General features: G+C 36.8%; 2 protein-coding genes across 5 annotated transcripts in view; one reads left to right on the forward strand and one right to left on the reverse strand.

The window, feature by feature from the left end:
* PRKCZ (protein kinase C zeta) overlaps positions 1-4,705 on the forward strand; it is a 60,011-nt gene extending 55,306 nt beyond the window's left edge. For 3 of the 4 annotated variants that reach the window (XM_085307146.1, XM_085307147.1, XM_085307145.1), the window contains exons 18-19: positions 1,600-1,715; positions 4,463-4,705. In XM_085307146.1, the coding sequence (XP_085163272.1) occupies positions 1,600-1,715; positions 4,463-4,550 (204 nt within the window). In that variant the 3' untranslated portion in view covers positions 4,551-4,705. Of the gene's footprint in view, positions 1-1,599; positions 1,716-4,462 lie in introns of those variants that run through there. The other variant, XR_014896129.1, reaches the window with a different exon arrangement.
* Positions 4,706-6,861: 2,156 nt separating this feature from the next.
* FAAP20 (FA core complex associated protein 20) lies at positions 6,862-13,408 on the reverse strand. The gene is made up of 4 exons (XM_085307150.1): positions 13,177-13,408; positions 11,770-11,917; positions 10,408-11,036; positions 6,862-8,845 (listed from the first exon to the last, which is right to left on the reverse strand). Exons 1-4 carry the CDS (start codon positions 13,278-13,280, stop codon positions 8,773-8,775), a joined length of 954 nt encoding a protein of 317 aa, XP_085163276.1. The 5' UTR covers positions 13,281-13,408; the 3' UTR covers positions 6,862-8,772.
* Between the last annotated feature and the right edge of the window lie 1,615 nt (positions 13,409-15,023).

A 15,023-nucleotide genomic window follows, 5' to 3' on the forward strand; every position in this document is an offset into this window, starting at 1 on the left:
ACTAAAATCATATGAAGAAGTTAAGTGATATACCTCTCTTTGGTATATCAATGCTTTGAATTTTAGTTATACTAAAAAGTGTTTGAAACATTAGCTTCTGCTTGCTTACATCTAGTGTAGTTCAGTTCACCTCAAGTTTTTATTATTTAAATTTCTGCCTTTGATGTTAAGCAGTACTGTTCATCTTTTGTTGATTTCCCCTCCCCCCCCCYCCCCCCCCCCGTTGCAATGCAGAAGAGAATTCTTGAGGTTTTGTTAGTGTTTGTTTTAGGGTACAGTGTGAAATTTCAAGTCATAATCAAGAGAATTCAAATCACAAATGTGAGTGGTGCAGAATAACTTCAGGAAAAACATGAGGAGTACAAATCCAGTAGAATAATTCAGTCAGTCCTTTGGAAATTCCATTGATTCCTTAAAATTTAAGATGCTTTTTCTATAATATTTTAACCAGCAGACTCAGTAATACAGTAGAAGTAGTATGTGTAGACAACACAGTAGTAGTATTTGTCATTTATGGTAAAATGTGATTGAGCTAACTGGTTTTGTGAACCAGTAGGTCAGCCAGATCAATTGCATGTACTTCCATTTCCTTCCAAAACTTAATTCATCTATGATTTCCCTCCTCCCCCTGCCACTAGTCCGGGTACTAGGACTACTCTGAAGCAAGCTAAAAGAGATGTTCTTCCTGAGCCTTTTTGAACTGCCGTGGGTAAAGATTCAAGCAGATGATTTCATTTAACTTATCACCTCGTATATAACTCAGGCTTGTGATAACAGGGCTCTGATAACTCTGGAGACTAGCAGGAATTTCTCTTAATCGTAAAACAACAGACTTATTGAAGATGCTATTGGTAGCTGCAGATCAGAGAAGGTTCTTAATGAGTAGAACAGAATTACGAGTCAAAAAATGTTCCCTGTGTTTTATTGACTTTTTGTGGTTTGGAAGATGAATGTTGGTTTCCAGCTCCTTTAGCAGGAAATACTTTTATGTAAATATGTTGATATTACATTTTAATGAGTATGTCTGGGCTGTTTCAGCTATATTATTGTTTAGCATTACTTGCTTTTAGTGACTGCTTACCCCTTTGGCTAGTCATTGAGGGCATTAGTAAATAATGCTTACTGCTTTGTTCTGTGCTACAATCATATTAGCGAATAAATAAGTCTGGTTATACTGAATTAACATAGGTTGATTTACATGCAGCTCATCTTTTCTGAGAGGTCACCATGCAAGAGGGGAACTTCAGAGTGGAAAGTTTTTAGAATATGTTCTCAGTTTAAAAACTGACCTAGATTTATATAGCAACAATGCTTTTCTTAATTTACATGGTGAGAGACTTGGGAAACAGTTTTTTCTATACTCAAAATTAAATTTTATTAAATTCTGATGATTTTTTCCAGTTTTTGTATTTAAAATATAAACAGGGTGATGGTATACCATTTAGTGTCAAAATCTACTTGACTAAATTTTAATGTTAATGTTATTTAATGTGTTTTATAGTGACTTAGGTGTGTAGGTAATCTAGAGACTATGTTGTTTTTAGATTTAGTAAATATTCAATACTTTATTTTTCTCTCTCCAATTATAATTCTTCTTAGCTGGAAAAGAAGCAAGCAACCCCTCCATTTCAGCCACAGATCACAGATGATTATGGTTTGGATAACTTTGATACACAGTTCACCAGCGAACCTGTGCAACTAACCCCGGATGATGAGTATGCTTTTCTTTCTTCCAAATGTATTTGCATGTTAAGAAATATTTACAAATTTCAAAACTATTTACAGTTTTCTAAGAAGAAAGTATGTACTCAGCATTAGATCATGGTGAAGTTAAAGAATTCTGTTTCTTTAAATAACTGACATTTTGCATAACTTATATTTTTATGTATTAGAGGACTGCCTAGTAACCTAATAAATGATCAGAGGAGAGTATTGATTTATTGCTGAGTATGTGCTTGGTGCTGTGTGAGGAGAGGAAAACTTGATTCCTAACCCAGGGAGTTTGCATTTCTGCATTAAGAAAAAGACAATTGTGACACAATTTCTCATGTCTTAGAATAAACTTGAGATAGCAGAAGAATCTTAGAAAAGGGTACTATTAAAATGTGCTATGGAAATTTTTGCAACAAGTAAAAGTATAGTTTAATAAAGGAATTTGAGAAGTGAATGTGGTATGCAGAAGAATAAAGCAGTTTGTAACACAAGATGGTGTATGAGAAGACAGACTGTGTTTCAGTGGTTAGGTGGGACACTTAGCTTGAAAGCCTAACTGTACAAAGCTTGGGGGAGTGAAGGGGGGTAATACTGAGGGCTAAAAAGTTGAAGTTGGAAGCTTGAACTTCAGTTGGGAAAAATAAGGGGAAGCTCTGTGCAACAGGCAAAAAATTTGAGAGAAAAAGTCTTGTCTCCATTTGTCTGGAAAGATCTAGCATATGTCTGATAGTAAATGCGCTGTGGAAAATGAGGGGAGAGTGTTTCAAATGGTATCTTGGTGAGAATCAGTATGTAATTGCTGAGGAATGCAAAAGCTTGTATCTCTTCTATTCTTTTTTCCAAGCTGCATTTTTCTTTCAAGACTTGGACAAATGCCAGATGGGACTTAAAATGCACCTTTTAAAAAATGTTAAAATATGGTTTCTCAGGTTTCTCATGAAAGGGGATAGTAGTGCATGTTATACTCCTACCTTTTTTTTCTAGTGATCTTTTTAAAAAGTTGTTTTGAATGTTTTGTGAATGAAAGAAGACTTGGTGTTTATTTCAAATCTAAGACTGATACTGGTGCAGCTAGAACTGCTAGGTGAGCTTTATTGTGGAAGAGCAGGAAAGCTTTGCTTTCGCTTTATACACTCAAATTTTTTTCATTGTATGTGGTTCTTCTCTCTTCCCTCCCCTCCCCCCCCCCACCCCCTCCCCCCCCCGTATCGGACTAGATGCCCTGTGCTGAAGACTATAATGTATTTTTTTCCAAATATTTCTAGCCTTTTGTCTTGTTCACTAGATTTGTTTGAAGAAAACATATGTTAAATTTGCAGTCTTTCATTATTCACAACTTTAACTGAAGTCTGTAGAGGGGCTGATTAAATATGTTCTAGAATAACTCATTTGGACTAATCAGATGCTTTATAAAGCTGGTTCTGAAGTATTTTTTTTGTAATGGAGGTATTAATAATAGACTTATTGTGTCTGAGTTCTTAGATACTCTTTGAAGGGCTGCATGAAATATAGTGGCATACCATCTTTGCAGACAGACTGTTTCATTTTATCAAATGACTTTCATAATTAAAGACACAAGACTTTCACATTCCAACTTGGGTTTTATTAGTTGTGTCCCTTCCATGGTTACTGCACAACAAAGCTAAACTGCTCTGAAAGACAGTCAACGTAATCTCAAAGCTTCCTTTGCAAAGTCCTGTCCAGCCCCCAGGGAGGAAAGAGACTAAAGATTAGCTAGTTTGTCTGGGGATTTTGATTTGTACAAATAAATGCTATGTTGATTAAATTTGTGATTGTAAAAATGAAGCCTGTAATTAGCAATCCAATTAAGTAGAGTCTACCCCAGTGGCAATAAATTTATTGTCACGGGGTTTTTCACTTGGGCTAGCAGGTGTTCACTCTCAAGTGAGTATGTGTAGGGACATTTCATTGTGGATATTCATGTGACAAGGTGCTCAAGCTTGAATTTTTAACTAGTGTTACCTGTATACCATAAGTCTCTATTTTACAACCTACCCTGCATTCTCTGTTTCTCAAGAATCCAGAATAAGTGAAGTGAATAGCTGAATGGAGACCAGCGCGATGTATTTCAAGTTAGGTTTCTATGTAGAAACCAAAGAATGGCAAGTCATATTCATGCTTCRTAGATTTTTCTTGGCAACAAATTAAGTACCAACTGCATGTGCACCTATAATGGGAAACTATATGAACAACATATCTCAAAAGAAGTTCTAAAGAATCTTGTCTCTTTTATATGCCTTAATCTGTAACTSTTTTCATTTGGTCTCCAGAGCATACAATAATAGTTCCTGTTTAAAAAGCAATAAGCTTTGTTCCTTTGTGACTCTTTCACAGTATGGATCTTATATATATAACACTAGCAGCCTTTGCTAACAGCAAAATGACCCTTTTCTCACATGTAAATTGTAATTCTAAAGCTTTAGTCGTCCTATGTTTCTTTGTGGGGGGGGGAGCTATAAGTAAGCAGTTAGCTATCTGGAAGAGTAGGAGAAACTTTCTAGGAGGTGTCTCAGAATTTCCTGTTATATTGCTTTAGCTATTGGGATGAGACATTAGTATAAACTATTTGTATGTTCAGAGAGTTTCTGCTATGGTTCTTACTGCTTCTGTACCACTTTGCATACATAAACTTTTGTAAGGTATTCTGTTATTATTTGAAAAAAGTACAGCACTGTAAATAATAGTTCTAACTGATAACAGTAAATCAATATTTCTCTTTATTTTTCAGAGATATAATAAAACGAATAGATCAGTCAGAATTTGAAGGATTTGAATATATTAATCCACTGTTGCTGTCAACAGAAGAAACAGTATGAAGGAGTGTCATCTTCAGTGTGGACAATGTGAATGACTTTTAAACTTATTCTTAACTACAGTATATGCATGTGAGGCTGGGGAACTGTAAGATTTTTTGGATGGAGACCAATGATTTTTAAAAAAAAAAAAAAAAAAAAAATATATATATATATATATATATATATTTTTCCTGTTTTGTATGATTTTGCTCCTTTTCTGTAAAAAAAAAAAAAAAAAAAAAAAATTGCTGCTGAAAGTGAAAGAGGAGATTAATGATTTTGGTGAGCATCTTCCGCTACATAGTGGTTCTTAAGTTCTGGGCACTGACAAAACTGGCTTCATTAATGAAGGAATTTGCATTTAGTGCCTGTTTCATGAAGAATCAAAACATTCATTGCATCCCTGGAAAAAGAGATTCTGAATGACTTTGAGATCTGCACACTTTCTACAAACATTTGATGCAATGAGCTACCAATTGAAGAATATTAGTGTGTAACATCCTGAAGAATAAAATGTATTACGGTGGTGTTGAAGTTTATTTTTGATGCCTTTTTTTCACAAGTGGTACCTGTCTAAACGTCTCAGATAATTTAAAAGGAGTTGTGTTTTATTAGCAATCAACACATAAATTTGGGTACAGTATTTAAGTGCCTAAATGGATAAACTGCATTGAAGAATTATTACATATTTGGAACGTTCTTAAACTGGGTAAGTTCTGCTTGTTAATATTAAGTAACCATTTACGTATGAAACATACAGTACATAGCTGCAACGTAATGTTCATTTGCATCTTTATAGAATTTGAAATGCAGAGTAACTCAGCAATATTAACTCAAAATTAGAATTTACAGTATCAATTCCAGAATCTGTTGTTTTAAACTCCAAAATACCAAAAGATATAGATTGAAAAAACCTAAATTTGCACACAAAGGATTTCTGAAATACTTAAGCAGTGCCTACACCTACAATGATGGTTTTTGTTGTATATTAGATTTTTGAAAAGTATTTTTTATCAACAGTACAAATATTCAGAAATAGGGCAAAAGCATAATAGAGCCTTAAAGTTTAAATAATACATCTAGAATATCCATAACATAAAATACACTTTCCTGATAAAGCACATCTCCTACTTACAATAAACTGTCTGCTTGAAAATACTTAGTGTATATTAATAACTAATCATCCTACATAAGAGACTAGGATGTTTTGGTAAAATGTTTTGCATCAAAGTAGTAAGTTTTTTTTAATGGAAGAAGCACTGAATATCTGAGAAATTTTGTGAAAAGGAAGATAACCACTGAGTCCCTTCCCCTGGAAACTAGGGGGAGGAGGGTGGGAAGGGTAAGGGGACATTACATCAGAAAGGTTTGACAGTTGATCAGCTTGGAAAAACTCATGTCACTACATTTGGAGACTAGTAAGTGTGCATTGCTATCTAAAACTTCAGATGCTTATAAAGATTTACCTGCCTCTACAGGTAACAGCAGCAGAGGCAGTATTTCTTTTTGCTAGGTTTCTGGTTAACTCTATTGTGTGGCTTGTAGGTCTAGAAAAAGTGTGGGAAGGAAAAAATGAGAAACCCTGTGCCATGACATCTTACCTAATCTGGTGTAAAATGCAGGAAAATTTGCAACATTCTCACTTTATTTACATTAACATATGGTTTTCTCAGGGTACAGCATTGCATTAGGTGCTGAACATGACATCTTTTGGATTCACATCCAAGTCATGAGGTGCTAGGATGAGACTGCCAAGACATTGTGTTTAAAATTAACATTTGATTAATAACCTACATTTTTGTGTCCTCATTAGCCACAATTACACAGACCTGAGGTTACTTAGTTCTATTAATCCCATTCAGATTTAACTTGTGGGTTTCTCTCTGTTGGACTTCAGCTTTTTATATTGAGCAAGATGTGTTTTAACCAGCACTATATAATTTAACCAGTAAGAAATACTTGCCTCAAATGCCTGGACATTAGATACCTTGTTACCTAGTAAAGGAATTACTCACTTTTTAAATGTAATCAGAAAAATTTAAATTACTTCCCTCCCCTCCCCCTTCCTCTGGCAATTACTTAGTGTACCCTGAATATCTTCTCTTTCAGTGTTTAAATGAAATCTCCTGGTTATACAACTAATGAATAGTTAGATCAGTCCGCTCATGTATGGAAATAGAGATTATGTTGTCCTTTGACGTTCTGGGGCATGGGACATGGAAACAATGAAGGATGAAGAGTTACTTGTTTTTTTTTTAACCTTGTTTCTAGGTGGCCAAAACATCTTGTTTGGGTGGGAGGGAGAAACAAAAATATAACTGCTAAACAAGTATTTTAAAGAATACTTGATTTATTTAAAAATAAGGCATTTACAATGTTGCTGTGTTGCCAAATAGTTTCTGGTTACAAGTTTGTTTGCTCATGTGCAAGTGTATGAAAAATACTCTGTTCATGATGAAGGGGAAATCTTTTATATGAAGTACTTCTTTTATAAATAAAAGATGATGAAGGATGTAATTAAATGTGTTTGGAAAAAAAAAATCCTAATATATTACAAATGGATCTGGTAATGATATATAGTTGTCTTATTTGAAGATAGTAAATAAAAAAATCTAGCTAATTTAATGATTGTAAAATGGTAAATATGTTCTTGTAGTTTTGTATAATTATTAGTTGGGATCTTTGCTGACCAGTTTTAATTGTGCAGAAGATGGTAAACTAATCCATAACAGTTAAGAACATTTATATTCTTGCACAACTATTAAAGACTTTAATGAAAAAGTTGACTGTTATTATTTATCAGTAAACTGAGCTGTGTCCAGCTTGTACTTTTTAAAGAGAGACATTGTAAATTACAAAAAAATCTACAGAATTCTTGCTTATTTTGATACTGTATTCAATGTTTATTCTGTGTTTTTAGATCACATCTGAACCGTATATTTTTGAGGTAGAGGACGAAAGTTTATTATGCTAGAAAACAATTCAAATACTATAAATTTAATCTATTTAGTTACACTTTTCTTCATTTTGTAGGAAAGCAATTATAAAAAAGAGCTGAAAGATGCACAGCTGTGCCATTCTTGCATATAGTGCTTTGTGAAAAGAAATTAATTTGAACTTTAAGCTTGTGACTCGAGACTTGATGTATTGCATGAATAAGCTAGTTTGTTCAGTAAGCTGGGCAAGTAAACACTTGGGGCAAGTGAACAACCTACTTGGGTTTTTTTTCTTCCCTCCTTTCCATTTGTTGTTACTGACTATCACTAAATATCACTTATTGCCCGTGATGGGGAAGGCTACTTTTCTCAAGCCTACAAAATGCTTACCGGCTGCTATTAGGACATTATGGAAACTGTAGATGAGTCTTCAGATATCTAGATGAGACAGACCTTAAGTTTTTTGTTTGGTTTTGTTTTTCCCTGAAACACTGATGGTTAGTAAGGGAAAAGCATAAGCAGTTCTTCCCACTTGAGCAGGGACAAGGAAAAACCCTGTTTTGGCTGATTGACTATATAAAATCTAAAGTTGCATTTCTGCAACTGGCAGGAAGTGTTCTTATTACATGTTGCTTTCTGGAGCCTAGTTACTTTAGGCATATCAATGGAGTGGATGTTGACTAAATACTTACAAAGTAAGATACTAATATAGCTATGCTGCTTCAAAAAAAAAGGCACCCTTTATTTGGTCTGGGCTGTTTTCTTTAACATAGGTGCATTCAGAGACTGAAAGACTACAAAGTTTTATTTCGATATTAARCTCATCAAAAATACAAGGCTAGAGTGAGTGTGTTTAATTTTTTCTCAAATGACCTGTTGAGAAAAATACAAGTAAACTTTTGGTTTAGATTAATTAATAGTTGTCTTTTGTTAAATTGCTTTCTTTCTACAGTTTTAGATTCAGAACAGCTAAGGTGCATGAGACAAAATAGATTCTTCAGGGACTTAACAACAGTGCATTCTTCTAAGGTACCCAGATTCCAGAAATGCTAAGTGATTTCTGTGGGGGTCTCTGGGACATCCATCTTAAGAACTAGAACTATTGTGTATATTTGAAAGGATTTGTAATAAAAGGATCATGAACTGCAGGCAGATGGTATTTCACTCTTCTTTCTGGAAGCCATGGGTTTGGTTTGCAGTCCTTAAGCAAGTCTGAGACAAGGACATATTTCCTTGATGCACTTTTCCTTTTCCTTTGAGAAAGGTTCATCCTGGGCCTTGTGACTTTGCTCTTCGTTCCTCTGGATTTACCACATTACATCATCTGTGCTTTCAGACAAGCATCTAGCGAGATGACCATCAATATCCAATTGTGACAGTCTGCAAATACAGAGAATTCATTCAGTGTGAAACAAAGTCAATTTATGCTGTTCCTCACATTTATGCTCTCATTACCTAACTAATCAAATGTTCTAGTAGCCTAACAGATAACATTTCTGAGCATAGAAATAACTTAAAATCTATCACAACCTCTTACGCTTTCTACTACATACTGCTGGAGAGTTTGAATGCCACTTGTTATGTGATGCTTAGAACATGTAATGCTTTCTTTAAAATGATGGATGCCAAGTTTTTGTTTAAAAATACCATGATTTTAAGGATCCTATATACATGAAATGCCCTGCTCTTAGTGATCTAAAAATCAATTTTCAGTCTACGCATTCATAATCTAAGACAAAAGAGTTGATACAAGACACAAAACCATTATCTTATTCCACATTCAGCTCTGGCTTAACAATATGTGAAATGAGAGTTCTCTGATAGGGATGGATGCTTTAACATTTCTGCTTTGCTTGCTCCTATATATATATATATATGTATGTATGTATGTATGTATATGTTTTTATTTCAGGAGGGCTGTTCTTGTGATTTTGAGCCTTCCATTGCCTCCCATTATAACAGAACCTTTTGCAAAGCAGGTTCTATTAAATATAAAACTACTAATCAGTACAGAGTAAGTAATAGCACAGAGCTTAAGAGAACATGGAGCTTTTCTGTCCAACTCTCTTGACATAATGTCCACAGTTTTGTTAAAATTAATGATGCCATCTTTTTATCTCCTTGTTCAGCACCACAGAGAAGGAAAATGTTGCAGACATGTATCTTGCAGCTACAGGGCTTGTTCAAGAACATGTGTTGGTTTTCAGCAACTATGACAGAGGAGATGCTATTAAGAGGTATAATGCCAGGAAACTTATGCAGTTCTTGTTGTAGAGTAAATGATCAGTTGCATGAGGTTTTTTGTTTGGTTTTGAGGCAAGTTTTTTTTTTTTTTTTTTTGGTAAAGGCAGTCTGACAACAGTGTATGACTGAAGTCTGTCTTTGTTATATTAATCAGGGTTTGCATAAGGAAAATAGGCTTCCTTCCATCTTTCCCTAACATGGAAAGCTAAATCTAGAATTAAGATCGCAGTTGCTTGGCCAAAAGCATCCAGATACTTGCTGAACAGCTACACTGCTATAGCTGTAACTAACCTCTAGAGCTTAAAGAGAATGTGACAGGTATGAGATGAACCTGTCTAGCCCTAAAGTCAGCTCTTAGCTACCAAGAATGTTGATTTAGAATGATTTTGGGATTATAATACAGATTTCACAAAAGTCTTTTCATATTCAAGTATTTTAAACTGCTAATTCTAAATATACTAGCAAGATTTACCAGAGAACTCAAACTTAGTGGGGTTTTTTTGAAATGTTTTAATTTAGTAATCATAGACTTTTAGGGTTAATTAGAAGTAGGCAATTCTAACATTTAAAAGTGTCACTTTAAGACTTTTGCCTACCCTGATTTTCATTGTTTTGTATGTGTAGAATGTGACTACAAGCATTTGTTTTCTGTGTACTCTTATTTCAAAAAAAAAAAAAAAAAAAGGACAAAAACTTACGTTCCACTAAATTGAATCAGACACATTGGACAACTGTCAAGAGTTAAAGTCCCTTCACTCCGATCTTCAGTCTTTTCCTTGCAACTTTCAGTTCCAGGCATGCTGACAAGAAGAGAGCTTCTCTCTGCAGGCATAGATCTGGCCTCACCAGATGAAACGTTGCTTCGATATGTTTGTAACTGGGATACACTGCTGTTATTTTCTTTTCTGTTTTCCTTGCTGTTCTGTATAGTTTCTCTGCAGTACTGTTGAAAGCCAAGAGTTTCTGCAGAGCTTTGCAACGTGGCTAAGTGGTATGCAGAATATTTATGCTGAGTGAGTTTAGATGATTCAGGATTTACACCCAGTTTTGAAATACCTTTCGAGTTCTTCCCAGCCACATTTCTAGATTGATCTTTAATAGTTACACGGCATGTTTTCTCAGCTGTAGAAAATAAACTTTTTGGTTCATCCACTTGGCTATATTCTTTTCGTAAATGGTCAGTTCGGCTTTCTGTTAGCTGAGACAGGCTAAGATCCTTTGGTTTTAGATGTTTTTCTTTGTGAAAAGATGGGAATGATATCCATTGAAAGTCTTTCATTCCAATTTTAAAGACTTCTGAATGCTGTCGATGCTGTTCCTCAGAACTCTAGAACATTCACAAAATGTCTTCAAAACAAATGCAGTTCAGTCCATGTATCAAAAACAAGACTGGGCATAGTACATATAACTGAGAAAGCTAAACTGCATTAAAAAAGGTATTTTATATTTACATCCATCTCCAATGCTTGTAATGCAACTAAGAACTTCCTCCTGGAGCTTTGCAATATTATTTTTTCCTTTAACAATTCTAAATTAATACAGTTGATTAAACGCTAATAGGATACTCTTAGTATGTCCCACAGAGGCTAAGAAGGATAAAAATGCAGTAAAATGTGAAGCTTGCTGCTGCTTGCTCTTGATATTTGGAGGGGAAAAAAATTTCTTCTAGGAGGACTGTTGGGTTTTTTTGTGTGTTGTGAAACTGCCTAACAATATGAACCACTGTTACGTTTGTTATTGTGTAATTAACCTCTGATACAGTTTGCCTTTCTCGGTGTCATTGCTCTAGCAAAAGCTAGTCCTTATGAACAGTCAGTATACTTGCACTGGGTCAGAAAAGTGTTCTAAAGCACTAAATTTGCCACACTCTGTGTATGGAGGAAAATCTAGCAAGTTGTTCTACACCACCTGTTACACCATGTTAAGCCCCACCAGTATATGTAGTGACTAAATAACAGAAAACATCCATTTAAAACCTGTTTCTCATAACTGAGAACATCATAGTTCAGACTAACAGTATTTTAACCGCTACACAAAGTACAGATAACAGCACACACTACCTTCCCAAAGAACTCCGGAAAACTGGGCACTGTTTGCCAATTTGTGCATTTTAAATCTTGAYTGACAGCTTTCAGTAATGAAATCCATGTTTTTTCACATTCACTTAAGTCATCTTTTTCAAATTGGGACCATCTATCAGCCAATGTCCTGTAAAGAGAGAGACAATCCACCAGTTTGTGGGTGGGCAAGAGGAAAAGAGATACTCTGCATTGTTATTAAGTTCATCTTTTAACTTGATTAAAAATTGAACTTTACCTCTTGCAACACTGAGGTACATCTATCCTTAACCCTTGATTTATCAGGGCAAAACTTCTAAMAGCAAGATATTCCTGTAACTGACAGTGCATTAAGTCCATTAACCTCTTTCAGCACAATTTAGTAGCGAAATTTTGCAACTCTATTTTTTTTAATGTGGCTGAGTACAAGATAATCTTGTGATTGAAAATGCATTTAACTCTGCCTTATGTACAACTAAGAACTGCATTTTTACCTGTTTTCTCGTGATCGAGCAGCACAATACCTGCTAAAATGTCAGTTACGTTTGACAATTCTGGCATGCCAAACCATAAACAGGTACGCAAAAAGAAGCATTTGTCAACTCGAGCAAGTATACAAATGCAGATTCCTCCCAGTTTAAAGGAGAGGCAAGACTACGTGGGGAGAAAAAAAATGGTTTAGCTGTTCATTATATTATTTGTTTACAAAGGCAACCTCCATACAGCCTACAGCACGTTCTTACTAGAACATTGAAGTTATTTATCCTGCAGAGAAATCTGTTCTTACAGTTTTAAGTAACTATTACAGCTTTCAAAAAAAGTTACCTGATGTTTGAAAAGCATGTCTAAAAGCCTTACTTTCTACTTTAACATGAGATACATGTATTACTGTCTGCACTCGCAAGTGAAATAGTTAATTGTAGGCCTTACTTTTCAAAGGCTGAACTTGACACTTGCTGAGTACAGAAATCATTAAATGTTTGCACTGAGGAAGACAACTGCATTGGTTCCTATGTATACTTGGCTGTTCCATTTTAAATTATTGATGATCTTTGTAAACAATGCTATCTAATCCTTTTTTTGAGAAACCATTAGAAAAGTTTAACTATAAAGCAAGTATAAAAAGGTTTTTATACTATTAGAGCTGTACAAAGCCAATTTCAAGAAAAGAATAATTATCAATATCAGAATACTAGTTTCAGTGTTTCCACTTCTTACTGATGCATTTTATACAAGTAGTCTGAGTGACGCTGCAATAAAGAGGAATTAGATATAAATTTTACAAGCCCTCAAAAGAAGACAAGTAGCTTTTTGAAGCCTCTGCTTGGTAGGTGGGATTGCTGACTACTTGCTGGCTCGCCCTCGCCCTCCTTCCCTCCAGGAGCCCGCTCCCACCGCTCCGGGACTCACTGGCGCCGCCCGGGGGGGTCCTGGCCAGGGCTGGGCTCCCGGCGGCGGTCTGGCGGCGCCTTCCTGGGCTTGAGGCGCAGCTTGGCGGCTCCTTCCTGAGACATGGGTGAAGCGCGGGCGCGGCGCGGCGCGGCCTCCCCTCGCCGGCCGCCGGGCGCTCGTCTCCCTCCTCCCCCTCGCTCTTTCCTGGGCGGCCCCGCCGCGGCGGTGTGCAGGACCCGCCCCGCGCAGCCGCGAGCCCGCCAGAGCCTCGCTGCCTCGCTGCGCCCCGCTGGCGCGCGGTGCCCCCGCCCGCGGGCGGGGCCGGCTGCCCGCCTTGTCCCTCGCTTGGCGGGCCCAGGGCCGGGCCTGGCGCCGCCTACCCGCCCCTCAGAGCTGCGGCGGCTCAAGGGCGGTGGGCCGCGGGGGGCAGGGGCCGCCGCGCCGCCGCCGCCGCCTGAAGGAAGACTCGCTCCTCCTTTCACACCTCTGCGGGGGTCGACGCCGGATCGGCAGGGCCTGTAGTGCCACACGTAACCCGAGGTTCAGCTACTAAGCGCTTCTCCTGCCCGAAAGTCATCTCTATAGGGTTCATTWTACTTAAGCTCTGGTTTAGTTCCTCTTTCAGGAGAGAAAACTGTTGAAGTCGTTGTCTTTTCCAGCAGAAACCTCACTGCAATAAAACGGCCTAGAGCTGAGCCATAACTGGTAGTTTTTGATGTGGGCAGACACACTGACCAGGCTGCAGCCTTTGTGAAAATGGATGTATTAGGAAAATGATGACACATCATTGATAATGCRCCCCCCCAAGTCATATAAAATGATCAGAAAGTAACTGCCGGTGGAATTTATCACAACCAACATGAGAATAATACAAGAAAATAAAATTTCTGCTTGTCTAGTAACAGATGTTTATGAGCTGCAGAGGGAGAGCAGGTACAGAGCACTTTTTCTTAAAATTCATTTATTATTGCTGGAAGATGAGTGCAAGATCCTTTTCTATAACCGTTTCTGCAGTGCTGAACGTCTTACAGGCAGTTTTGCCTCTGGACTCCCGCTTTAGGCTACCAGTGGGGTGTCAGTATTGACTATAGCATTCTATTACAAGTTTTTTGTGAATTACTGTGCTAGGCACACAGACTACCAAAAATGTATTAAATAACAGTTGCTATCAGTTTCTATATGTCTTGGACAGATTTGAACCAGGCAAATGTCATTCAGATATCAGAGTTAATAGACACAAATTGGTAGATTTAACCTGGAAGTGACAGATACAGCTGCACAGCCACCTCAGCTGTATTACGGCCTGAAGGGAGGAAGATGATTCAGTCAGGGTAGCTAGAGATTTATGAGGCTTGGTCCAGCTTATAGCCTTCCTGTGTTAAATTAGGTACTTGGTGTTTCTGTGAGGCCATAGCTGTGGAGAGAGGTAATGCCTCTTACTATAATAACCCATACATTAAAAGGTTTTCGTTTTGTGTAAGAGTGAGGGTAAAAACATGGAGAGGTGTGAAGTATTTGATTACTAATAGAAACTGTGTAACTTTCCACAAAAGATAACTCAGCTGAAAAAAAAAAATCATCATACTAGGGTGCTAGCATTTCTTGTATGATAGGTAGAGAATGAAATTCAGAAAGAAATGATGATAGAAAAGCTACACTACCATGTAGCCTAACATTTTCCCATGTTGATATTTGTTACAACTACCACAGTACTCAAGAGACACTGACTCAGTTACAAAAAGTATGGTGTTTTTGTTTTTTGTTTTTGTTACCGTTTAGAAGCCACTTCACAGTGAGATTAAATGAGATTCCAGGAAACAGGTCCTCGTTTCCCTCTGCATGCAGGAAAGGCATTCTTCCAGAAG

The sequence above is a fragment of the Rhea americana genome, unplaced genomic scaffold, assembly GCF_003343005.1.
Source record: "Rhea americana isolate MKP2758 unplaced genomic scaffold, rheAme1 scaffold_254, whole genome shotgun sequence".
Lineage (NCBI taxonomy): Eukaryota > Metazoa > Chordata > Aves > Rheiformes > Rheidae > Rhea > Rhea americana.